Source organism: Neoarius graeffei, chromosome 8 (assembly GCF_027579695.1).
Source record: "Neoarius graeffei isolate fNeoGra1 chromosome 8, fNeoGra1.pri, whole genome shotgun sequence".
Classification (NCBI taxonomy): domain Eukaryota; kingdom Metazoa; phylum Chordata; class Actinopteri; order Siluriformes; family Ariidae; genus Neoarius; species Neoarius graeffei.
In genome coordinates, this window is record NC_083576.1 from 79,700,561 (window position 1) to 79,727,601 (window position 27,041).

General features: G+C 42.0%; 1 protein-coding gene across 12 annotated transcripts in view; it reads left to right on the forward strand.

The window, feature by feature from the left end:
- ppfibp2b (PPFIA binding protein 2b) overlaps positions 1 to 27,041 on the forward strand; it is a 276,871-nt gene that overhangs the window by 145,021 nt on the left and 104,809 nt on the right. For 11 of the 12 annotated variants that reach the window (XM_060928294.1, XM_060928299.1, XM_060928300.1 and 8 more), the window contains 2 exons: positions 12,422 to 12,508; positions 23,180 to 23,293. In XM_060928294.1, the coding sequence (XP_060784277.1) occupies positions 12,422 to 12,508; positions 23,180 to 23,293 (201 nt within the window). Of the gene's footprint in view, positions 1 to 12,421; positions 12,509 to 20,628; positions 20,856 to 23,179; positions 23,294 to 27,041 lie in introns of those variants that run through there. The other variant, XM_060928306.1, reaches the window with a different exon arrangement.

Sequence of the window (27,041 nt, forward strand, 5' to 3'; positions counted from 1 at the left end):
ATTGTTAAAATTGAGAATATATATGTCCACAACACTTCTGTTACGTTCTGACTTTGGCATATAAATATGTTTTTATTACATCTCAGAAAATTAAAGTTATCTTTTAACATATCATTCATTAAAGATTACATGTTTTGTGACCTGAAGGTAAAAAAAGAAATGGTTTTAGGTGAATTTTTAAAAATAAGTTCGTGTCCCCATTTCAGTACCCATAAGCGTGGAGTCACTCATATATATATATATATATATATATATATATATATATATATATATATGACTACATCTACTGTTAATTATATAAAGTAATCTAAGCCTGCTTTAATCTGTAGGCCTCCTGACTATAATCTATATCTATATGGCCCTTATTATGGGACACGGAGGTGGGCGATATTACAGTAAGATGGAAAGATGTAGTAAACCTGTAGGCCTTTTCTAGATAATAACTACGTAATATTTTGTTAGAATTGCCAAAAATAAATGACAAACTAAATATCTGAACAAACTTACAACTTTTTGCCATCTTTTACGTCCTTCTGGGTCTTTTCTTTCGGTTGGAAATGTAATCAAAACAAACGGAGGTTCACATTTACATGACCCGTCTTCAGATGTAGGCCCAGTACAATTGTGTGTTTTCTTCCACCGCTTAAAGCTGGGCATACACTGTGCGATTTTTTCAATCGCGGTATTCAGCTGCTGCTCATGCTGTACGAGTGAATCGCAGGGGTAAACAGCACGCAGCTTACGATTCCTGTTCTCACACTATACGATCCGATGCTCGGATCTGATGCTCAGGATTTCAAACAGGTTTGATTTTCATCCGATCGATCGGGAGGAGGTCGTGAGGTGTTAATCGCTTGTCGTTACCCTATGTATACTACACGATCCGAGACACACGATTGAGCCAAAACTCGTCCCGATCTCCAAAATAGTCGCACGAGTGAAAATCGTGTCAAAATCGGGCCAAAAATCGCACAGTGTATGCCCAGCATAAGTTTATAACTTCCGTTAGTACATTGGTAAAAAGCACAGTGTGCACCTGTCATAGTTTTACAATTCACTTAAGGCTTAAAGTGCTGATGACACGTTTTTGACATCTTTGGCGATGTTTTATAACATAAAAAGTAATTCCCGATGATCCATATATTAATTCACGAAGGCGCCTATTTTACAAGTTATGATAAAAAACGCAGCTATTTGGGCAAATTTGACGGGGCTGCAGCACCCAGGAGACGAAAGAGGAGGAGGAGCTATATGACGTCAGTGAAAGAACCTTCCTCCTAACTTACCAGTTTGTTGTTGATGCGGCAGGTGTTCAGTTTATCATTATTAGTATTTTTATTATACATTATTATACATTATTATATATATATATATATATATATATATATATATATATATATATATATATATATAGTTATTATGCCTTCGCGTTGTGTTGCCGGCTTTTGCTCCAAAACCCACAAGGATGGGGTAAGTTTATTCAAGTTTCCCAGAGATCCCGAGCTGCATGCGAAGTGGGTGAAGCAAGTCATGCGCATTCGTGACAAGTGGGAGCCCTCACCAACATCCGTCCTGCGCTCTGAACACTTCAATTTGGATTGTTTTGACACCCTTCCCAGCTTAAAAGAATCTCTTGGGTGTTCAGTTCAGCACAAACGTGTGTTACTACCATCAGCAGTGCCTACAGTATTCCGGAGGGGGTCTACTAGTAGCTATGCCGGATCCAGCAGTCGCCTGGGACAAGGCGACTCCTCCAAAGACAGTCCTCCTGTCAGAATGTGTTGAGAAACGACATAAGATAAAGGCACGTAGAGCTATAGAGTGCTCCAACATGATGCTAAAAATAGTAACCATGCGGTCTGCGCGGCCATCTTGGAAGTGACTCGCTCCAGAGCACTCATAGAGTACACATTCATGATAATCATAAATGTAATCATAAAGTCGGCGTGATATCAGTCATGTATTTGCTTGTGAAAGCTTGCGGCTTTCATGTAACTGCCGCCTAGCAACGAGAGGCAAAGGGTAAAGAGGGTAGGCTATCATAGATTCTATTCGGAAGAGATCAATACATGATTGCTTAAAAATTAGGTATTTTAACAATTTGCATCTGTTTTGTGATTATCGTGACACTTGTGTGTTATATAGAACTGTATGTCTTATCAGCACATCGAGGATCTTCCACCGGAGGCTTTAGCAAATACTCGTAGCAAACACTACACTTTACCCTTTGCCATGCGTTGTTAGGGAACGGTAGCAAGTACCCCAATGACCGACTTCAAGAATATGTAGAAAAAATTTAGAAATTATACTTTCCAAAAGTCATTTGAGCTTAGTGTATTGCATTTCCATTTATATTGTAGGTTCTTGCTGATGTTTTTGCGGAGTATGACGCAGCTGCTGAATCAGAAGCTGCAGAGTTTGTATGTACTAGTTGTGAACATTCACATTATTATCAATCTCATTTATTTAAAATCAGATAAAATCATGCCATCATGATCACTGCTTAAAGTACCAGTATTTGGTTGTTGAAGAGCTAGCACTAGAGAGTTCACCGGCGTTTTCATGCGCCATTTCCATCGAGTAGAACAGCCAGTGAACCGCAGCGTGTTCTTCCGCTGACGTCACAGCATGGCCGCGAGCCACGGACCCAGTTTTCTTGCGCTGTGCAATTAAAAGTTGGATATTCGCGTAACAACAGCTTCTTTTCACGTAATTATAACAGAAATCTAACATGTTTGCCATGTTGTATAGTTTATTTAAGAAATTGCATAGAGTCATGTTCGTGTCATCAGCACTTTAAGGTCTTTAAGCCAATCGCTATAAAGCTTTAAAGTTCACGGTCCGCTACCTGTCTTCCTATAGTAACTTCAGCGCCTCGGTAGTTCGTTTGGTAGCCGAAATAGTTGACCTAGAAAAGCCACGCATGCGTACAAGCGTTGCGCACTTTGCTTATATATATGTGTGTGTGCTCGTTGCTCACTTGTGTATGCATGCAGGCGTGTGTGTTCACTGCTTCAGATGGGTTAAATGCAGAGGAGGAATTTCACTGTGCTTGAGTACATGTGACCAAATAAAGGCTTCTTCTTCAGGATGTTTTTTTTTTTCACATCCTCAAGGCAATTTATTAAATTCTCACACAAGTAACATTTCACTTAAGGTTCCTTTAATTAACATTATTTATAACAAGTCACGTTTGGTCCATGAACCAAGAATAAACTCCATTTTCCAGAATCGAGCAACAAAATCAGTCACATGATCAGCCCATGACCATAAAAAATAGCCTCAATGAGGCTGTAGCTCATACCGTCCACTGTTGTTGCGTGTGAGTTTGAACTCCGATCAATCCTGCGGAAGGAGTAGCGATTTTTGTGAAATTGCACATGACTCCTGTGTAGCCACAGCCATAGCAGGTGGCGCCACCTGGTGAACAATTCTTGTTGGCACATGTCTTTAGAGTCTTCTGGGTGAGTTTCAGTGAAAACGTCCTAGCAGTTTACGAACAGTAGTGTTTAAAGGCAAATTTTTTATTATCAAAATCCTATTTATCTTATTTTATTAAATATAGGAATTCATTTTTGATCGCTATTTTGTCACTGCGATAGCAAGTTATGAGAGTTTGAAATATGATCTGTAATATATCAATCCATATGTCAAAGCAATGGCCGTAAACGAGATTTGTTGAGACCTGTGCGAGACATCGTAGGACGGAAGTAAAACGTACAGCGGAAATCAAAGTCACTGACATCTGCCAGCGTTGTCAAAAGATGTGCGCGCCCTCTTTCGAATGCTGACGTAATCAAGCCGGAAGTTTTGTTTGTTTTGATAGCAATCAGGAAAGTTTGAAAAAGTCGGCAGTAATCATCATTTTTTTAAACTCGTTTTTGTGCAATACTTCGTTTGGAAAACAGTTTTCAAAATGGCGGCACTGACACCTGGCTGACACTTCACGTTTCGAAGTCTCACACAAGTCTCGTGAAGATCGCGCGGATAAGCGACGCCTGCCGTGGACCAAACGAACTAAATTCAACACGGCTAAAAACTGAATAGGCCGATAAGTATAATATTTAATTGCAATTAGTTGCCAATACGAGTCACGATATAAGGTTACTAAAACCGAAAACGTAATTGAATAACACATTAATTAAGAAATAAAGCAAGTTTAAAAATGACTTCAGTTCTCCTTTAATGTGACGAGTCACCCAAAATTTTCAAACACCCGTAAAATGTTAAATATAGCAGGTGGCACCCACCATCTTGACGACTTTTATGCACACCCCACCCACCTGGGGAACACTGCATGTGAGTTTGATCAAAATCTGATCACTCCTGTGGGATGAGTAGTGATTTTCGTGAAATTGCATATGACCCCTGTCAAGCCGTATCCATGGTATGTGGCGCCACCTGGTGAACAATTCTTGTTGGAATATGTCTTGAGAGTCTTCTGGGTGAGTTTTAGTGAAAACGTCCCAGCAGTTTACAAAGAGTAGTTTTTAATGTGACAATCCACCCAAAAATTTCAGACACCTATAAAATCGTAAATATGACAGGTGGCGCCACCATCTTGCCAACTTTTATGCGCACCCACCTGGGGAACGTTGTATGAGAGTTTGATTGAAATAGTAGTGATTTTTGTAAATTGTGGACGGACGACGGATATAAGCTCATCCACCCTGGCCTATGGCTGGATAAGCTAATAACCCAGATTTGGTCCGAGCATGATACATTGCCTGGTTATTGAGTTTGAGATTGAATTTGTCTGCTTCATTTAATTAAATAAAACCAAAAGCAGTCTTACTCAAAGTCATGTTTGTATTCTTGATTTTCTTGACGCAAATAATGCAAATAATTCGCACCTACATGAGCACCATATTTATTGTATTCATGAGGAAAATATTTCCAGGACCAGTATGTTCCCCTTCAATTGTTTGCAGTCATTTAGTGGTTCATAACTAGGGCTGAATTTTGCTAGATTATCAACTTTTTTGTCCATAGTGAACTTAAATTCTTCAAAGGTGTCGATTAATTTACTATAAAAGCACCTCTGATGTTAAAGCTAGACTGCCTTTCAGATTTTTCAAGTGTAGGTCAGAAAAAAAAATTTCCCCGACACCTAATTATTTTTGTTTAGTGGACTGAAAGCTACTGAATTCGAATCACAGACTTCCACTTTTATTATTTTTTTCTAATAGAACAATTAATGAATTTAGGGCCACATGGCCCTAAATTCTCCACTATTTTTCCTGCTTCACCATGACCCGACTCAAGATACTACGTCATGCATCACATCCCATGGTGGGCTTTCCCCATTTGCGCAAGGCATTGTGGGATACAAATTTGAAACAGGAGAGAAAAATGGAGGACGTGAGTGTGCAAATGAAACGTGAAAGACCGACTACAGTAACAGAAAGAAAGCGAGAAGAAAAGACGTTATGTTAGATACGAAGGAAAGGAAACGCAGGACCAAACTAATAAATATCGGCGCTCAGCGAGCACCTCGGTGTGATCAGCTGTTCGTTTAGCGACAGACTGATGGAACTGTCAGTGCACGCTCAAAGGTAAACCTGCGCTTGTGCACACGTGCACACACATACGGACTTCCTCTGTCTGCTTGACTGCGCAAAGCAAGCGATTTCATGCACATTATTTGCTCGGTAATCCCCTCAAATTAAATAACTTCCCAGACATAGAATGGCCTGATATTTTATGAGATATTACAGAAATAAACATATATCACAATGACCACATTTCAGACGGAACTAAATTTTACCGATTTTATGAAATCAAAAGGCCGTCTAGCTTTAATGTGTAGAATCACCATTTGAGCAGAAAGAGGCCCAACAGTGGCAGCTCTTCGGTTTGGACCTCTAACCTGCTGATCAGTTTCCCAGAGCCTTAACCACTAATCCCTCACTGCCCAAGAATCATGTTCAATGACCAGGAATTGAACCTGGGCTGCGACCATTAGAGCGCTGAACTATATCCTAGCCACTAGACCAGACCTGGGCATTTTCCAGCCCGCGGGCTGCATCCGGCCCTTTGGTTCATTCTGATCGGCCCGCGTAAGGTTAATTAGAAATTACAAAATAAACGTATTTTCTAATTTTACCTCATGCATGGACTGAATGTGCATTGCTTTTATTTTGAAGTTGTGTTCAACAAAAACGCAACGCGCGCGACATGAACATGACATGAAATCCCACGAAACCTAATCCCGTGATAACTACTTCCGTAATTTGTCCAGACCAACCACAGACTTGTACGTCATCCTTCAAACGGTCCAGCCAATCACATAGTGTGACGTCACCAGCAGGCGCCGGAGCCCGAGCCGATCTGTAGATCTGATACCTACACCGAATCGACTGATGATCATCTGTCAGCTGTGCTTCGCATCTCCACCTCAGACATTCAACCTGACTCTGATGCACTCGTTAAAGACCAACAGAGACTAGATTTCTCTCACTGAACAAATAAAAAAACACCAAATGAGGTGATTAGACTACAAATGCGGGCATCATTATTATAATATGATGTATCTTGGAGTAGAAAGACAATATTGTGATGTCTTTATTGTGTTTTGGGGTGAATGTGACTGAAAAAAAAATGGTACAAACGTTCACGTTTTGTTAACCATTGTTTTGGGAAATTTGATTGAATAAATGACATATTTTTTGTAAGGCAACCTCGTTTTTTCCATACTCTTACCAGTCTTAGCAGCTTGGAAAAATAATGATATTTATTGCTTTATATAAAGAAATACAATTAATATTATGCAGAATTTAGTTCAGCCTTATGGTCCGGCCCTCCACAAAATTTTCTGTTTCTCATGTGGCCCCATGGAAAAAATAATTGCCCACCCCTGCACTAGACCATCAGGGAGAATGAATCCCAGTGTTCACATGTTTCATAAACTACAAATCTGATCTCTAACCATCAAGGCTTTCTCAGCGGAGTTTAATCAGTTCAAATACAATCGTGCGAGCCAATCTAAAATCAGAGCTGTTGAGTCCAAAATCAGATAGCAGTTCTCCGTGAGAACGGAGGGCTACATTGGAGCTTGAGCAATCTGCCAAGTCCCAGTGCAGCTGCAGATTTTTAAAGGCGCTGTCTATTTGAGCTTTGACAAGAACATGAATGTTTTTGGTGCATTTTTATTTTCTGGAGCACTGCTGCCGCAAAAAGAGGGCATTTAAACACCAGTGCATACATTAGTTAGCAAATAAGACAGTTACAACTGGTAAAATCTCTCCCTGCAAAGTTGTGAGTGCTAGCAGAGGAATTTCACTTGAAATGGAAAGCGCTAATCTCAAAAGTGCTTTTACATGTGTTTTATTAAAACGTATTTTAAATACCCTTCGGCTAAATACATCTGGGGGATTTTGGAAAATTGTATTTGTGTTCAAGACAGCTGAGAGGCCCCCACTCAGCAGCATTTTTCTAGAGATTATACCGTATGTGAATCAAGTGCTAGCTCTGCCCTCATGCTGCTAGCTCTGCTAGCTTAGCGCTGACGGGCACCAAAGGCTTACTAATCTCCTATGAAAGCAGAAGTATTTGCTGGCTTAGCTAATAAGCATCATGATATGGATGTCACTGACGACTCAAAAAGTTGCTAATAAGACATGGTTAGAGCTGGTACAAGGCACAAGCTGAAGAGCTGAACAAAGATGTGCTGTATATTCTTCAGTGGTGGGTTATATTTAAACAAGGTCTTAACTGGATATGTTATATGGACACGAGTGTTTTACTGGGAAATATACCACTCGTATTTTTCCTACGAACTCCATCCAGGACATGGAGAACCAAAACCGTGACATAAATCTCTTTATTTTTTTCGCAGTCCGGTTTCTATCAAATCCTGCGCTCTGATTGGCTGGCGAGCGGGTCCGTATCCTACGATACGGACCCCAGTTACGGACCCCGGTTATGGACCTCTGGCGACTCGCTCGTTCACAACAACAACAAACATAGTAGCATTTTTTGTCAACATTTATTTTTTTTTAAAGATTTATTTATAAGATTATCAAAAATCTTATAAATTTTTGCCAGCATTTCTCAGGAGAATAGCATTAATTTTACAGCATGGATAGCGATAACGACAGTGTTCACAGTGAAAGCGAGTTTTACTACCCTGAGGGAGAAGGAATAAAAGAAAACATTGCAGGAGAAAGATAAAAACCTCTAACTTGCTAACGCCGAGCAAAAACATGGCTGAATCCTGAATGACTGACTCAATTTTGTATAAATAGGAGACTACATAGGCAGCAAAATGTAGGTTTTTTTTCCCTGCCATGGAAGTGCACTTGTATACCGAGGAGGAAGCCATTTGCATTACAGCCGTGAATGAGGATTCAAAATGGCGGCACGGCTCGGTTTTCCCTTTCGGGCGCTCTCGTTTTCTGTTAGAATTTGGTAAAGAAAAAAATAAATATATTATTTACCAGCTTAAGGTCGGTCCGTATGGTGAAATACCGTGACCTCGGCCTTGAATACTGACCTCGGCCCAGAGGGCCTCGTTCAGTACTTTCAAGACCTCGGTCACGGTATTTCACCATACGGACCTCCCAGCTGGTAAATAACATATATATGTCACTCATGAGGAAATCGCTGAATTGTTTTGATAAATTTGGGTCCTTTTTGTTTGTGAATGTGTCGATATAATAAAAAGAAAATCACACGCTGGCTTGAAGATATAAAGTTTATCTTCTCGTGTTGAAAAACTCACATTTTTCATATGAAATACATCGCGGATCTGAGTGACATATTTAAATAATAATGGCTGGCTTTTTTTTCATGGTGTATCAGATATACAGGTAGTCGTCGACTTACGACTGCGTTTGGTTACGACTGACCGGTCGTAAACCGATCTGGTCGTAAGTCGGCCTATGTTAAATGAACGTAAGTATATTGTGATGTGTAATGATATTGTAATCATCTTAAAGTCTTATTTTATCAACATTTTCTTATTTCGTTACCTTGGCTCATTATTTGGTTTAAGTCAAACACTGCATGCTACACTGCGTACAGTACAATTCGTTTAATATGTGCAAAACAAAAAAATACGAAATACAGGTGTGAAAAATAGAAAACATTTTAGTTTGAAACATACCAAAATACAAATGTAAAACATAGCAATATACAAAATGTAGTGACCGCTGGCATCACTGCTGCTCGGCTGTGGGTCGTCTACGTCATATCAGCTGTTGCAGCGCTCGGGCTGGCGGGAGCATTTGCTCGTTTCATAAACCAGGAGCTGGGGTGGAAACTGTATGACGGAGTGCCCGAGGGAGCGCGAGAGAGACTGCGCATGTGCCTGGAGCTGGAGCGGAAACTGTTGTACGTGGCGAGAGGCCAGTATTGCCAGATTGGGCAGTTTCCCGCCCAATTGGCGGTTTTAAGTGCATTTTGGCAGGTACTGAACATATTTTGGGCTGGAAAACGTCAGCAGTATCTGGCAACACTGCGAGAGGCGCTGCCGGGAGCTGGGGCGGAAACTGTCGTACGCTCAGCTACCCGTAGCTCAGCTGGGAAACACTTGCCAGTCATAACAAGTAAAGTCGATCGGTCGTAAGTCGCATAGGTCGTAAGTCGACGACTACCTGTATTCCATTCAGCTAGCATGATACTGAACAAGTCGAAGACTAGCTGAATGGAATATATCTGATATACCATGAGAAAAAGCCATTATTATTATTATTATTATTATTATTATTATTATTATTATTATACATACACATTCCTTTGAGGTGTTCGACGCGTCTTTCTCTTTCAAAATTCTCTCAAAATCTTCCGTATTTAACAAAGCAAACCTGGTGGCCATGTTTCTTTACAAATTGTCCCAGTCGCTCACTAGCACAGAAGTTTTACATCTCTGACGTGTGACGTCATGTTGTCTTGACAACCATGCAAGATCGTAAACCATATTCAACACTCATTCTCCATTGGGTAGAGTGACGTAATACACGTAGGATCAGCGATATGCTAACAATATTGCATGCTATCAAACCAAATGAATGAAACCTGCTAGAAGGGAATAGAACACATGTTTTTATTCCATTGAAAAAGTGTCCTGTATGTATAACAATTCCCAATATTTCACTCCGATGACGTCACTCCCAAGATTTTCCTGTTGACTAGACGTGCATTTCAAAATGTTGAACAGGTTCAGAATTAAAATTCTTTTGATTAACTTGCTTTTTTTTTTTTTGGATGTGTCCATATAATATAAAGAACATTACACGGTGGTGTGAAGATATGAAGCTTATCTTCTCGTGTTGAAAATATTTTCACTCACGATATATACATTCACCACTCAGAGATAAACTTCATATCTTCATGCAACTGTGTAATATGCTCTATCAAAGTCCTTCCCACGCCATGTGGCACAGGGTGGCACCGATCCCCGTTTCCGTAGCCCTCAGCCTCTCACCTATTACATAGCTAGGGTTACAGTGGGGGGCGGGTCCTCTGGTAACCGCGAGAGTTTGACTCCCCACTTGCATCTGTATTGCAGCGTGCCTTGCCAAACAGCAGTAGGTACCATTTTTATGATGGTCTTTGGTATGACCCGACCGTGAGTAGAACTCGCGATCTCCCGATTGAGAGGCGGATACGCTAACCACGAGGCCAACTTGCGGTAATATCCTCTATACATGAGGGAAAAAATCCATATAAACAGATGATTCATGTGATATCTACTCATCATCATCATCATCATCAGTTTTTCCCTTGGGGTGCGCCTGCTGGAAAAATGTTACTCAACAGGCGCGTGAAGTCCTCTTTGTGCATCATGCTACGTAGTACTTGTGACCTGTCCATGGACAGGGTCTCTTCAAGCTTATGCCACTGCCGTCTCTTGTCAAATAGCAATTGCTTTTGGGTGGAATCATTATTCGTGCGGCAGACGTGTGCAATATACTTTAAATGTTGCACACGGCAAAAATCTGATATTGGTTGTTTGGCAAATCTCATGTAGTCTGGTATTGGATATCTTGTCTGCCCAATCAGGTTCTCCATCCACTGGAATTTCTGGATCAGCTCCATTTCTCCATTGTCTTGATGGTGGCGCATTCCTCCGTGCAAATCCTCCAGAGATCATTTTCCTTAAGAAGTTGTTCCAGACCACGTTGATCTTGTTAAGTTCCACAGTGGTCAGTTCCCATGCTTGGACACTGTATAATAAGCAGGATCGGACACACGCTGTTCGGATCCTTATACGGGTACTGAGTTATATCTCGCGATCTGTGAGGACATTCTTTAACTCGTTCCATTTCTCGTAGGCTGACGCTATTCTGATATGCAGGAAATCCGATGACGTATTGTTGAGGTTGGAGATCAGGTATCCCAGATATCTGAATTTTCTCACACGCTGTTGTAGACGGGCGGCACGGTGGTGTAGTGGTTAGCGCTGTCGCCTCACAGCAAGAAGGTCCGGGTTCGAGCCCCATGGTCGGCGAGGGTCTTTCTGTGTGGAGTTTGCATGTTCTCCCCGTGTCCGCGTGGGTTTCCTCCGGGTGCTCCGGTTTCCCCCACAGTCCAAAGACATGCAGGTTAGGTTAACTGGTGACTCTAAATTGACCGTAGGTGTGAATGAGAGTGTGAATGGTTGTCTGTGTCTATGTGTCAGCCCTGTGATGACCTGGCGACTTGTCCAGGGTGTACCCCGCCTTTCGCCCGTAGTCAGCTGGGATAGGCTTCAGCTTGCCTGCGACCCTGTAGAACAGGATAAAGCGGCTACAGATAATGAGATGAGATGAGAACAGAGTTTAGAAGTTCTGTTGCAGTGTTAGCAGTTTTCGCTCTATGCTAAGTGTAAATCAGGTGTAATTTTAATCACAGCGAGACTTTTCCTTTTAATTAATGACCAGATCTGAGGAAAATGTTGATCTTCTGGACATTTTGGACTCATTTACACTGTGACTGCACCTTTAGATTATCTGTATGAAAGACTTGACTTGAAGTAGTGCTAGCTAGCTAGCTAAAAGTCAGTCGTTTATTCTCTGTGTCCCCGTTTCCTTACCAGTTGTTAAAAACTTCATGATACTTCATGATTTTTGCATATTGTCTGTTTGTCTTAGTCTAGATGTGTCAATTTTCATACTTCATCATGAGCCAAAAAAAAAAAAACATAATTTTTGGAAATGTGCTTCTTATTGAGTGTGATGCTAATAACAAGCTAGTTTTACGCTGATATTGTATGACCCTACTCTGTGATCCAGATCTTTTTGTACTTCTTTTAATGTCTTCGTGTGCCATTTGATGCCTTAATGACACTGAATCGAGGCTCTCTTTGTTGAAGTTCATGTACATTTTGTCATTATTCCAGTGAATCTCAGCCTTTATCTGGAACTGGTTGGTTCATTCACATCAGCTTTTCCCCATATTCATGTGTGTGTGTGTGTGTGTGTGTGTGTGTGTGTCGCAGGTTAACCGCCAGCCATGTTCAAACAATGAGACGTATCAAGAGCGCTTGGAGAGATTAGAGGGAGACAAAGAATCTCTGGTTCTGCAGGTGAGTCGCTCCTCCCCACTTGACCCGGACTCTTCATCACGACATAATAGGCTTTGTTCTGGTTGAGAGGCAGACGTTACACTGCATTCAGAAGGGAAAGATACTTTATACAAATTATTTTTTTGTATTTAATTTGTAAGAGCAGAGAATGACCGGGTTGCCAGATTGATTTGGTTTACTCAATGGTTTCTTAAATGTTACTGTTTGATCCATTGAGGTTGAAACTGGTCTTGATGTTATGAAGGCATACAATGAAAATACAACCCCGATTCCAAAAAAGTTGGGACAAAGTACAAATTGTAAATAAAAATGGAATGCAATGATGTGGAAGTTTCAAAATTCCATATTTTATTCAGAATAGAACATAGATGACATATCAAATGTTTAAACTGAGAAAATGTATCATTTAAAGAGAAAAATTAGGTGATTTTAAATTTCATGACAGCAACACGTCTCAAAAAAGTTGGGACAAGGCCATGTTTCCCACTGTGAGACATCCCCTTTTCTCTTTACAACAGTCTGTAAACGTCTGGGGACTGAGGAGACAAGTTGCTCAAGTTTAGGGATAGGAATGTTAACCCATTCTTGTCTAATGTAGGATTCTAGTTGCTCAACTGTCTTAGGTCTTTTTTGTCGTATCTTCCGTTTTATGATGCGCCAAATGTTTTCTATGGGTGAAAGATCTGGACTGCAGGCTGGCCAGTTCAGTACCCGGACCCTTCTTCTACGCAGCCATGATGCTGTAATTGATGCAGTATGTGGTTTGGCATTGTCATGTTGGAAAATGCAAGGTCTTCCCTGAAAGAGACGTCGTCTGGATGGGAGCATATGTTGCTCTAGAACCTGGCTATACCTTTCAGCATTGATGGTGTCTTTCCAGATGTGTAAGCTGCCCATGCCACACGCACTAATGCAACCCCATACCATCAGAGATGCAGGCTTCTGAACTGAGCGCTGAGAACAACTTGGGTCGTCCTTCTCCTCTTTAGTCCGAATGACACGGCGTCCCTGATTTCCATAAAGAACTTCAAATTTTGATTCGTCTGACCACAGAACAGTTTTCCACTTTGCCACAGTTCATTTTAAATGAGCCTCGGCCCAGAGAAGACGTTTGTGCTTCTGGATCATGTTTAGATACGGCTTCTTCTTTGAACTATAGAGTTTTAGCTGGCGACGGCGGATGGCACGGTGAATTGTGTTCACAGATAATGTTCTCTGGAAATATTCCTGAGCCCATTTTGTGATTTCCAATACAGAAGCATGCCTGTATGTGATGCCGTGCCGTCTAAGGGCCCGAAGATCACGGGCACCCAGTATGGTTTTCCGGCCTTGACCCTTACGCACAGAGATTCTTCCAGAGTCTCTGAATCTTTTGATGATATTATGCACTGCAGATGATGATATGTTCAAACTCTTTGCAATTTTACACTGTCGAACTCCTTTCTGATATTGCTCCACTATTTGTCGGCGCAGAATTAGGGGGATTGGTGATCCTCTTCCCATCTTTACTTCTGAGAGCCGCTGCCACTCCAAGATGCTCTTTTTATACCCAGTCATGTTAATGACCTATTGCCAATTGACCTAATGAGTTGCAATTTGGTCCTCCAGCTGTTCCTTTTTTGTACCTTTAACTTTTCCAGCCTCTTATTGCCCCTGTCCCAACTTTTTTGAGATGTGTTGCTGTCATGAAATTTCAAATGAGCCAATATTTGGCATGAAATTTCAAAATGTCTCACTTTCGACATTTGATATGTTGTCTATGTTCTATTGTGAATACAATATCAGTTTTTGAGATTTGTAAATTATTGCATTCCGTTTTTATTTACAATTTGTACTTTGTCCCAACTTTTTTGGAATCGGGGTTGTACAAAATAAAAACGATCGATAATTTGCTTCAAATGCATTAAAACTAAAGTAACAAGTCTGATTTGAAAAAGTAAGGAAATATTTGTGTTAAAATGGAGGGAGTCAAAGTTGAATGTTACAGGAAATAAATACTCATGCAAAGTACACTCTCAGAAAATATTATGTACTTATTAACTGAGTGGGAGGGCTGGATGGGAAAATATTTGGCTCGAGGTTATGCTGTACGGACTGAGCGCAGCGAGGTCCGTACAGATGACCAAGAGCCAAATACAGTTAGGTCCATAAATATTTGGACAGAGACAACATTTTTCTAATTTTGGTTCTGTACATTACCACAGTGAATTTTGAACATAACAATTCAGATGACGTTGAAGCTCAGACTTTCAGCTTTAATTCAGTGGGTTGAACAAAATGATTGCATAAAAATGTGAGGAACTAAAGCATTTTTTAAACACAATCCCTTCATTTCAGGGGCTCAAAACTAATTGGACAAATTAAATAATTGCAAATAAAATGTTCATTTCTAATACTTGGTTGAAAACCCTTTGTTGGCAATGACTGCCTGAAGTCCTGAACTCATGGACATCACCAAACGCTGTGTTTCCTCCTTTTTAATGCTCTGCCAGGCCTTTACTGCAGCGGTTTTCAGTTGCTGTTTGTTTGTGGGCCTTTCTGTCTGAAGTTTAGTCTTTAACAAGGTAAATGCATGCTCAATTGGATTGAGATCAGGTGACTGACTTGGCCATTCAAGAATATTCCACTTCTTTGCTTTAATAAACTCCTGGGTTGCTTTGGCTTTATGTTTTGGGTCATTGTCCATCTGTATTATGAAACTCCGACCAATTGGTTTGGCTGGATTTGAGCACACAGTACGTCTCCGAATACCTCAGAATTCATCCGGCTGCTTCTGTCCTGTGTCACATCATCAATAAACACTCGTGACCCAGTGCCACTGGCAGCCATGCATGCCCAAGCCATGACATTGCCTCCGCCGTGTTTTACAGATGATGTGGTATGCTTTGGATCATGAGCTGTACCACGCCTTCGCCATACTTTTTTCTTGCCATCATTCTGGTAGAGGTTGATCTTGGTTTCATCTGTCCAAAGAATGTTCTTCCAGAACTGTGCTGGCTTTTTTAGATGTTTTTTAGCAAAGTCCAATCTAGCCTTTTTATTCTTGAGGCTTATGAGTGGCTTGCACCGTGCAGTGAACCCTCTGTATTGACTTTCATGCAGTCTTCTCTTTATGGTAGATTTGGATATTGATACGCCTACTTGTTCACTTGGTTGGCTGTAGTGAAGGGGTTTCTCTTCATTCTGCGATCATCCACCACTGTTGTCTTCTGTGGGCGTCCAGGTCTTTTTGCATTGATGAGTTCACCAGTGCTTTCTTTCTTTCTCAGGATGTACCAAACTGTAGATTTTGCCACTCCTAATATTGTAGCAATTTCTCGGATGTATTTTTTTTCTGTTTTCGCAGCTTAAGGATGGCTTGTTTCACCTGCATGGAGAGCTCCTTTGACCGCATGTTTTCTTCACAGCAAAATTTTCCAAATGCAAGCACCACACCTCAAATCAACTCCAGGCCTTTTATCTGCTTAATTGAGAATGACATAACGAAGGAATTGCCCACACCTGCCCATGAAATAGCCTTTGAGTCAATTGTCCAATTACTTTTGGTCCCTTTAAAAACAGGGTGGCACATGTTAAGGAGCTGAAACTCCTAAACCCTTCATCCAATTTTAATGTGGATCCCCTCAAATGAAAGCTGAAAGTCTGGACTTTATGTCCATGTCCATTATATAACTATAACTTGAATATGTTTCAGTAAACAGGTAAAAAAACAAAATTTGTGTCAGTGTCCAAATATATATGAACCTAACTGCATTTTCCCGTCTGCCCCGACCTAACTCAGTCAATAAGCATTTTATCATATGACCTTTTTTAACTAACATGCACAGTGGAAAACGATGAACAACGGTGTGCGAAAAACAAACCAATCCATTTTAATTTGATTGACAGCAAACCATTTATATGCTGAATCACTTTTGCACGAGCTTGAATTCTATAAAATACAACTGACTTTACTGTGCTCTTGAAATGAAAATGATTTTAAGATAACATCGTTAGTAAAAGTCGGTTCAAACTCGGGTCAGCTCATGGAGACGACATCAGTACAAGCCTATTAAGTCGACACAAAACAAAATACAGGTAGTCGTCGACTTACGACTGCGTTTGGTTACGACTGACCGGTCGTAAACCGATCTGGTCGTAAGTCGGCCTATGTTAAATGAACGTAAGTATATTGTGATGTGTAATGATATTGTAATCATCTTAAAGTCTTATTTTATCAACATTTTCTTATTTCGTTACCTTGGCTCATTATTTGGTTTAAGTCAAACACTGCATACTCAGGGGTGAAAGTAACTTTTATTTCTTGCCAGTATATTATTTTGAGTCATAGTGCGCGTGCCGAAAAATACACCTAATTATTTCTTATTGTCTACTTATCAAGCATTCACTAGGACTTCTTATCACTCAGTAGTACTAGTATAGTACTTTTTTATCACACTATCACTCTTTCATCCACCTGTATCAGTTTTTGATTATAAATAAATTGCAAACACATCATTTCAACAACACAATCGTTTTAATTACATTTTTTTTTTGCTGAACAGTTGAAAACTAACTTTTCATTTTGGACACTGGACACAGAACAGAAAAGTGAAAGTTACTTTGATTACCAGCTGTGCACGTTATAGCACAAGATCTGGTTAAGCCGTACGCGCGCTGTAGCTCGCTCGTTGTTTGTCCAGCGAAACACTGCACACATAATAGAAGAGGCTGGATGCAATGTTGCCAGATTGGGCGGTTTTAAAGGACCCATGGCATGGTGGTTTGTTGATGCTTTAAACGGGATCGTGGAGGCTTCCGGATGTTATATCCGCAGCCTTTCTCGAAATGAACCCTCGGAACGTAGATATAGCCTCCTGGAAGAAAGCCCCATTTCAGCGCTTTTCCCAGTGCGTCGTTTTGCTAATGAGAAGCAGGAGGCGGGGAAGGGTAGAGGGTGGGGGCGTGCCATGGGGGGAGGGGGAGGGGCTGCCGTCTGCCTCCCAAGCCGGCCGAGAGCGCTCCTCGTCGGGCACGGCCAGGCGGGCGAATGCCCTGGTCCGTCCGCCCTGTCTAAAAAAATGGTACAACTCAAGCCCATGGTAAAACTGGGACTTTGTTTGGGTTTTTTCAGCCTGAGGCCCATGGTAAAACTGAGCAGTTTTACCATGGAGGAGTGGGGACTTTGCCGTTTCCTCCCCCCAACTCGCCCCTGGGAGAACCGCTGCCTCCACGGTGGGCCGGTGCCGCTGGAGGGCCGCCCGCATGACCTCGGCTCCCGACAAAAGATTGGCTCTAGGGCTGACTTTCAATGGATCGCAGTGATGGAGCTGCTCTGCCACTCACGACACCCCGGCCCAGAATCAGGGAAAAATACCGCACGCTGACGTCATTAAGGTGCGACGCAAGGAAATAAAATAAATTCAACAAATGTTTGGGTTTTTACTGAACAAATAAACAAATAAAATGAACGAGTGAGTTAAAAAAAGAATGTGGGTGTCTTTGTAAAAACTGTTTTGATTGGCTATTATAACAGGTAGCGCAGAGTACCTGGCTAACTGCAGGAAGCGGTTAGCTGCACAGCTAATGTAGCCATTGCAAACGCACCGATTTTAAAACACGGCAAAACGACTTAACAGTTATACACTTACTTGTTCGGTGTTTGTGGCTGATGCGGCAGGGATGCTCAGTACGGACCCAGGCTTCAGTGACAGTTGATGTGCAAAACCTGCCCTGTACTGTCCCAAGTTGTGGAAACATTCCTCAGGAAAATGCTTCCGACAAACATACACCGTCTTAGGTAGACTCGACGGCGTATTATTGAAGTAAATAAAATTAAGGCACTGCGTCTTCAGGGGCTCTCCCGTCGGCAGTAAAAACAGACTCCTTTCTGTGTTGTCACATCCATGTACAGCGCAATTTCCATGTTTCGCTCGCTTAGGTGATGCCATGTTGTTGTGTCCTCTATGGTCTCCTCACTACAACTGGGCAATCCATACAGTGGGTGGGAATCCAGAGCGGGGGCGTGTGGATCATCTCCCTTGCTGACGTAGTAAAGGGAAGAGCTTATCAACGCGCCGTTTTGACGCGCCATTCTCAAATGTTGGGCATAGTTTGGTTTACACATTATGAAATTTCTAGCCACTGGGGTGACTTAAGAAGGTCAGAGGAACTCATTTTAACATTAAAAAACCTCAGAAAGTGAAAATTTCATGCCATGGGACCTTTAAGCGCATTTTGGCGGGTTTTGAACATATTTTGGGCTGGAAACCGTCAGCAGTATCTGGCAACACTGGCTGGATGCTGGGCGCTGCCGGGAGCTGGGGCGGAAACTGTCGTACACTCAGCTAGCTCAGCTGGGAAACACTTAACAAGACGGTCGTAAAGTCGATCGGTTGTAAGTCGCATAGGTCGTAAGTTGACGACTACCTGTAGAGTCGAGTCGGCAGTCGAGTCAGTTCAGTCTTCTTCATCTGATAATGACTCGATAACAAAACGCCGCTTTTTTGGAATAACGGATGCGACACTAGCACCTGAAAGAACAAGACTTTGTATATTTATTAATGTTTGCTCCAGTGAACAAAACAGCGGAAGTGAAGGAAACGGATCCGGAGCCACATATGTTTTTTTCTAGACCGGATTCAAAAATCCGTATCTGCCCAGTCACGTGACTTTTCCTGATGGTTTCATTAAATCTCATTGTACTTGTATAATGACAATAAAGGCTTTCTATTCTATTCTATACTTTCTATTCTATTCTATTCTTTCTATTCTATTCTAAGAGCGCGTGCAGGTCCATACGGGTCACATGATAAAGTACATTATTGTACCTTTAGGTGGCATGGTGGTGTAGTCCAAATACATGCAGGTTTGGCTAATTGGTGGCTCTAAATTGACTGTACACGGTCGCCTCACAGCAAGAACGTTCTGGGTTCGAGCCCCGTGGCCGGTGAGGGCCTTTCTGTGCGGAGTTTGCATGTTCTCCCCGTGTCTGCGTGGGTTTCCTCCGGGTGCTCCGGTTTCCCCCACAGTCCAAAGACATGCAGGTTAGGTTAACTGGTGACTCTAAATTGACTGTACACGGTCGCCTCACAGCAAGAACGTTCTGGGTTCGAGCCCAGTGACCAACAAGGGCCTTTCTGTGCGGAGTTTACATGTTCTCTCCGTGTCTGCATGGGTTTCCTCCGGGTGCTCCGGTTTCCCTCACATTCCAAAGACATGCAGGTTAGGCTAATTGGTGGCTCTAAATCGATCGTAGGTGTGAATGTGTGTGTGAGAGAGAGAGAGAGAGAGAGAGAGAGAGAGTGTGAATGGTTGTTTGTCTCGATGTGTCAGCCCTGCGATGATCTGGTGACTTGTCCAGGGTGTACCCCACCTCTTGCCCATAGTCAGTTGGGATAAGCTCCAGCTTGCTCGCGACCCTGTTCGCGATTACGGATAATGGATGGATTATTGTACCTTTAAAGGTTCAATGGCTTGTCACTGGATCAGGACCCTCTAAGGTACTTTTTTGTACCCTTTATATACTGCTTGGGAACATATATGTAGCTTTTTGGCCCTAAAAAGGAACACAGTTACCTTGAGGTCCAATAATGAGCCCTAGAGGGTGCATTAGTACAGATTGTACCTTTGGGGACAGAAATGGACTCCTACTGTACCCCTATTTCTGACAGGGTACAGATATCCGAAAACTCTACTTAACAGACAGTAAAGGAGTTTTTGTACTGCGCTACTTCACACATCAGCTATTTATGACAAACTAAACTGCTTGGTTGAGTTCATGACCTTTTTCATTTGCAGGAGATTAACTTGTTTTTATACTTCATTACTTCTTCTACAAGTTTAAGAAGCCGGAAAATCTCCTTTGACCTCACAAAGGCCTTTCAGCCCTTGTGGTGGACTAAAAAAGAGGTTGTATTTCTTGTCGCTGTATCTGTCTGACACAGAATGAGAAGGCTCACACACACACACAGTGCTTGCAGACACACTTCTGCCACATTCCTCGAGGTTCTCCATGATCTCCTGCTGATTGGTGGAAAGTTTTGAGCCACGAGCCACTGCTAAATCCTATTGGCCCCCACATAGCTCTCACTTCCTCCTTTTACCTGTCGGGCTGCAGGTGGGCTGGCTTTGTGGCGAGACTGAACAACAAAGTGAACCAACTCTGCGTTTATACAGTATTTAGAAAGGATGTGTGTGATCGCTAGCAGCTTGCTGGAGTAGGCTGTTAAAGTAGCGTGAAACTATGAGGGAAAGGTTTTCGGGTTAAGCAAATGTGAGGTGTGTTGAACGAGAACGAGAGAGAGACGGAGAAAAGAGAGCGAGAGAGAGAGAGATTGGATGAGTGTTCAACAGTGTGTGAAACCAGGTGAGTTTCTATCTCACTGTGAAAATATCTGACCAAAGATTAGGCAGTGTGTAGAGCTAAGTGAGCATGACATGAGTGAAGGATTTTAGTGTGTGTGTGTGTGTGTGTGTGTGTGTGTGTGTGTGTGAGGAAAGGTTATTGTTTGGGTGGAGTAGAGTGTGAGTAAAGATTTAACAGTTATTACACAAAATCGAGTCGTACGTGAGCTGATATCAGATCATGTCTGACTTGATTTCATGGAATAACTGTTTTATTCTGGCCACATTCACTGGATTTTGAGAAACAGAGCATTTTTATTTTTATTTTTTTGCAAACTCGACAAATAAAAACTTCATACAAAACATCCGCAAACATCATTTCCGCTTAGAATGTAAACAAACTGGCGAAATGACAATTTCGCTTTATCCTTCTACAGGGTCGCAGGCGAGCTGGAGCCTATCCCAGCTGACTACGGGCGAAAGGCGGGGTACACCCTGGACAAGTCGCCAGGTCATCACAGGGCTGACACATAGACACAGACAACCATTCACACTCACATTCACACCTACGCTCAATTTAGAGTCACCAGTTAACCTAACCTGCATGTCTTTGGACTGTGGGGGAAACCGGAGCACCCGGAGGAAACCCACGCGGACAACATGCAAACTCCACACAGAAAGGCCCTCGCCGGCCACGGGGCTCGAACCCGGACCTTCTTGCTGTGAGGCGACAGCGCTAACCACTACACCACCGTGCCACCCACAGTATGTTCTTACCATGAAATATTTTCGTTCCATATTTTATTGCTTTTTTTGGGGTATTTTTTGGGGGGTTCGTTTTCAAGTCAAGTTTTTATTTCGTCCTCGGTTGATTCAGCACCACGCGTCGCCATTTTGTTCTTCTCTACTCACTGTATATGAGCTGATATCCTAGTAGTAGAGTAGCCAATCAGAGTGCACGATTGCTCATATCTAGTGAATGTGGATAGAATAATAGCTTTTATTCCGCGAATGTGTTCATATCACTACAGCTAACAACTATCTAAGGTGAAAATTTATATGGAAACTTTAGGCGCGGGTGGCATGGTGGTGTAGTGGTTAGCACTGTCGCCTCACAGCAAGAAGGTCCGGGTTCGAGCCCCGTGGCCGGCGAGGGCCTTTCTGTGCGGAGTTTGCATGTTCTCCCCGTGTCCGCGTGGGTTTCCTCCGGGTGCTCCGGTTTCCCCCACAGTCTAAAGACATGCAGGTTAGGTTAACTGGTGACTCTAAATTGAGCGTAGGTGTGAATGTGAGAGTGAATGGTTGTCTGTGTCTATGTGTCAGCCCTGTGATGACCTGGCGACTTGTCCAGGGTGTACCCCGCCTTTCGCCCGTAGTCAGCTGGGATAGGCTCCAGCTTGCCTGCGACCCTGTAGAAGGATAAAGTGGCTACAGATAATGAGATGAGATGATTAATGAATAACACATTGTACTTTTTATCCTTTTATAGTTACATTTAATGTTGGAGACCATCCCCGGTGTAAAACTTGCACTTCACGGTTACACTGGAGACTCCTTATGGAAGTGTTACTTCACCATAACGATGGTCATAAATTTCCTTTCTATAATGGGATTTTTTTTTTTAAATTCCATTTTATATTATTAGCTCATCCGGCCGACAGGTGATGAGTTTATGCCATCATCCGTTGTCCATCCACCGTTGTCCACATTTCACGAAAATCGCTTCTTCTCTCTCAGTTCTTCACCAATTTTTATTCTGTTTGGCAGGAAGGTAGGTCTGCCTGGGGTGCATATGGCTTCCACCCAAATTTGCATAATTGCAATTAATAATGAAGATATGAACCGATTAATCCTTAATGAGCGGTTCAACAAAAATCGCTTCTTCTTGGTCAATTCCTCGCCGTTTTGGATTCTTTCTGGCAAATAGGTCGGTATTCCTAGGGTGTATATAGCTTCTATATATAGTTTATATATAGTGTATATATCTTGCACCATTTATTGCACAAGGTGACCCACTTTAGATCGTTCCTTCTGGACTAGACGGGGCCGGAGTGAGCTACGGCGTCATTGACGGTCTTGTTATTCTTCAATAATTTGGAACGTATGCCATACTGGTGCTGGGGTTGTTTCGTTGTGTCGTTTAGCTGAAAAGTTCAGGAACTGTGTTTCAGTAGAAACATGTTAAGTGTGATCTTAAGTATTTAAATGTGGATTTTTGTTTCTTGGAATATAGCGATGAATGATAACTTTCTTATTCAAACAATGAAATCTGACAGTTGATTTCGGTGATATAGCTGTTGCGTTCATATATATATGTGTGTGTGTGTGTGTGTGTGTGTGTGGTAGGTGAGTGTCCTGACGGAGCAGGTGGAGGCTCAGGGAGAGAAGATCAGAGATCTGGAAGCCTCTCTGGAGGAACATCACCACAAACTTATCTCCACAGAGGAAATGCTCCAGCAGGTACGAGCACGCTAACAGCTTGGCCAGAAACTTCAGCCTACTGTCAGTCTGTTCATCTGATCTCCTGTGATAAAGCCAAGAAAGGAATGTGCTCAACCTTCTCCTTAGTCAAAATGTAGTCAATCATCCAGGACAGGTTTGGTATGTGCAGTTTCCTTCTCTAGATTTGCAAAATAAGAGAAGCTTAGCGTGTTGTTCGTCTCACACACACACACACACACACACACACACACACACACACACACACACACACACACACACTCACCTCAGAAGACAGGATGCTGGTCACATGGCACCATTCTACACTCTGAGGACCATTCTGGCTCAGTTTTTAGCTCGATACCACAAGTTTGTCCATTTTGCTAGATAACAGTGCGTCTGTTTGAAACATGGTTCAAAGTGGGCGTGAAAGGAAGTGATATACTGTACTGTGCCAAAGTCTTCGGCACCCTATTGTTTTTTTTCATCCAAACTTTGTTATTGATTTCTATTTTATGACTTCTACATTATCGAGCCAGTACAAAAACATTTTAGAATTCCAAACGTTCGTTTTCCAGCACAAAATTAAATGTTACAGAAAAAAAAATGTTTGTATCTGAGCAGAATATTACATATTATTCTATCCACATTCTCTGGATATGAGCAATCGCGTGCTCTGATTGGCTCCTCTACTACTAGGATATCAGCTCATATACCGTGAGTGGAGAAAAACAAATAGCAGAGCGTGTTGCTGAACCAACCGAGGATGAAATAAAAACTCTACTCGAAAACAAAACCCCAAAAATTTTTATCAAGTATTTAAAAGAAACAGAAATAGCTTAAAGAATATAGCCCCCCCCCCCCCCCCCAATATCTCCTGTCGGTGGCGGTAATGCACCTTTAAATCGGTTTGCCAACCACCAAAAAAACCCTGAAGAAGAAGAACCCCCCCCCCCAAAAAAAAGGAAAAAAGTAAGAAAATATGGAATAATAAAAGTATTTGATGGTAAGAACATATCTTTTTATTTTTCAAGAATTTGAAACTGTTATTTCGCTGGCTTATTTACATTCTAAGTGGAAATGATTTTGTCAGATGCTTTGTATAAAGTTTTTATTTATCAAATTTGCAAAAAAATAAAAATAAACCTGCTCTGCTTTTCAAAATCCAGTGAATGCGGATAGAATAAAACAGTTATTCCACTCAATCTCGTCGTCCATGGCTTATAGCCGACTCGGTGCTACGCGCCTCGTCACTATCAGCTCATGTACGACTCGATTTCATGGAATAACTGTTAAAGAGAACATGTTTCAGATGAAAAAAGAAAACGTAATGAAGGCTACTGGGTTTTGGTGCAAGATGAAGAAGCGAGTGTGACAGTCAAATACCCCTTTTCCACCAAATCAGTTCCAGGGCTGGTTCGGGGCCAGTGCTGGTGCTGGTTCACAACTCGTTCAACTTGCAAGCCAGCTGAGAACCAGTTTGCTTTTCCATCGCTCATGGTGCTAAGGGAAGCCACGTTATTACGTCGCTGTATACGTCAGTTACGTTGCTGCGTTTGCATAAACCGTGGCGCGAACATCGACGCAACAACAACACGGAGAAGAAGCTGCAACAACAACAATAATAATGGATGACTTCGCGTTTGTACAGCTGCTGCTTCTCGTCGCTTAAAAATGGCGACCTTTTGCAGTCTAGTGATTGTTGTTGGTCTTAACAACTCCGCCCTCCCCGCTGACATAAGCGGTTCTTTCCTCTGGCCCAGCAAAGAGTTGGTGCTAGCCTGGAACCGGTTTTTCTGGCCCCAGAGCCAGTTCTTTGTCGGTGGAAACAGAAAACCCGGTTCCAAACTAAGCACTGGCCCTGAACCAGCCCTGGAACTGCTTTGGTGGAAAAGGGGCAAAAGTGTCCAGAAGAACTGTGGCTGGTTCTGTAAGATGTTCAGTAAAACCTACAGCTCATTTCCTTATCAAACTGCACTCACTGGACCTGAGACGACTATTTTTTTTTTTTCAGCAAAGGGTTATCTTACACCAAATATTAAATTTGTTTCATTTATTACGGCTTACTGATTACTGTTAATAATATTTTTTTAATATCAAAACGTTCCATTTCGTTATTTTTTAAGGCATTTTTGGTCTCGGGGGCGGCACGGTGGTGTAGTGGTTAGTGCTGTCGCCTCACAGCAAGAAGGTCCGGGTTCGAGCCCCGTGGCCGGCGAGGGCCTTTCTGTGCGGAGTTTGCATGTTCTCCCCGTGTCCGCGTGGGTTTCCTCCGGGTGCTCCGGTTTCCCCCACGGTCCAAAGACATGCAGGTTAGGTTAACTGGTGACTCTAAATTGACCGTAGGTGTGAATGTGAGTGTGAATGGTTGTCTGTGTCTATGTGTCAGCCCTGTGATGACCTGGCGACTTGTCCAGGGTGTACCCCGCCTTTCACCCGTAGTCAGCTGGGATAGGCTCCAGCTTGCCTGCGACCCTGTAGAACAGGATAAAGCGGCTACAGATAATGAGATGAGATGAGATTTTTGGTCTCTAGCATTTCTTTACATGTGCCTAAGACTTTTGCCCAGGACTGTAGATGTGTAACTTGTTTGCAACCATGCCAAGAAACCAAAACTTCAGTGTGAAACAAATGACATATCTTGGCTACGTTTTGAGTAAAGCATGTGAACACCTGACCATCATTCTTCCTCAAACTGTTGCCACAAAGTTGGAACCACACAATTGTACAGAACGTCTTTATATGCTGTAACATTACAGTTCCTCTTCACTGGAACTAAGAAGCCCAAACCTATTCCAGCATGGCATTACTGCTGTGCACAAACCTGAGCTCCATGAAGACATGGTGTGTTAAGGTTGGAGTGGAAGAACTTGAGTGTCCTGCACAGAACTCTAACTGAACTCAACCCCACTGAACACCTTTGAGATGAATTGGTATCACCGACTGCACCCCAGACATTACTCCTCACCCAACATCAGCGTCTTATGGCTGAATGAAGACCAATCCCCAAAGACACACCGTAAAATCTCATGGAAAGTGGAAAGTCTTCCCAGAAGAATGGAGTTTATTTTAGTACGATGGTCAGGTGTTCACAAACTTTTGGTCCAGTAGTGCATTTGGATTAAATATCAGCCTCTTTGTTGTTTCATTACTTAATTTTTTTTTTTTTTGCGACCTCAGTCTGAACTTGGACAAAACTTTTAATGATTAATGTTTGCAGCTATGTAGTGACAGGTAAAGAGAGATTTATTTTTTTGGGATTGTTTGATCAAAAACTCCAGTCAAAATCAAAGCAATTCAAGTCTTTCGAGCTGGATTTGATCAAGATGGTCCCTGATTCGGTTTAAAACTGACGACTGTTTGTGATATTAAATGGGAGACGAAAATCTTATCTATGAATCCTTTGAAAATAAACTATTCAGGTCTCATCAAGAGTTTCGAGTCTATAAAGCTCTCCAGGGTTCATGCTGTGTTTCTTCCGACTGGCAAACATTCTAAACAGAAAAGTAATAAAATCCCGTCATTCAAACCAAAATAACTACAAAACAAATTTCTAGTTCTGTCATAAGTCCTTTTGTATCATTAATTATTCAACTGGACAATATGCACTCAGTCCATCTATTTTTATTATCTCCTGAGGATAATTCTTTTTTCTTTTTTTTAATTAGCCAATAAAATGCAGTTTGAATGATAGTATAGTCTTCTGAGTTAACACTAAAACACTGGAAACATCAAATCTATATGCTGGAAATGCACATGCTTATCAACT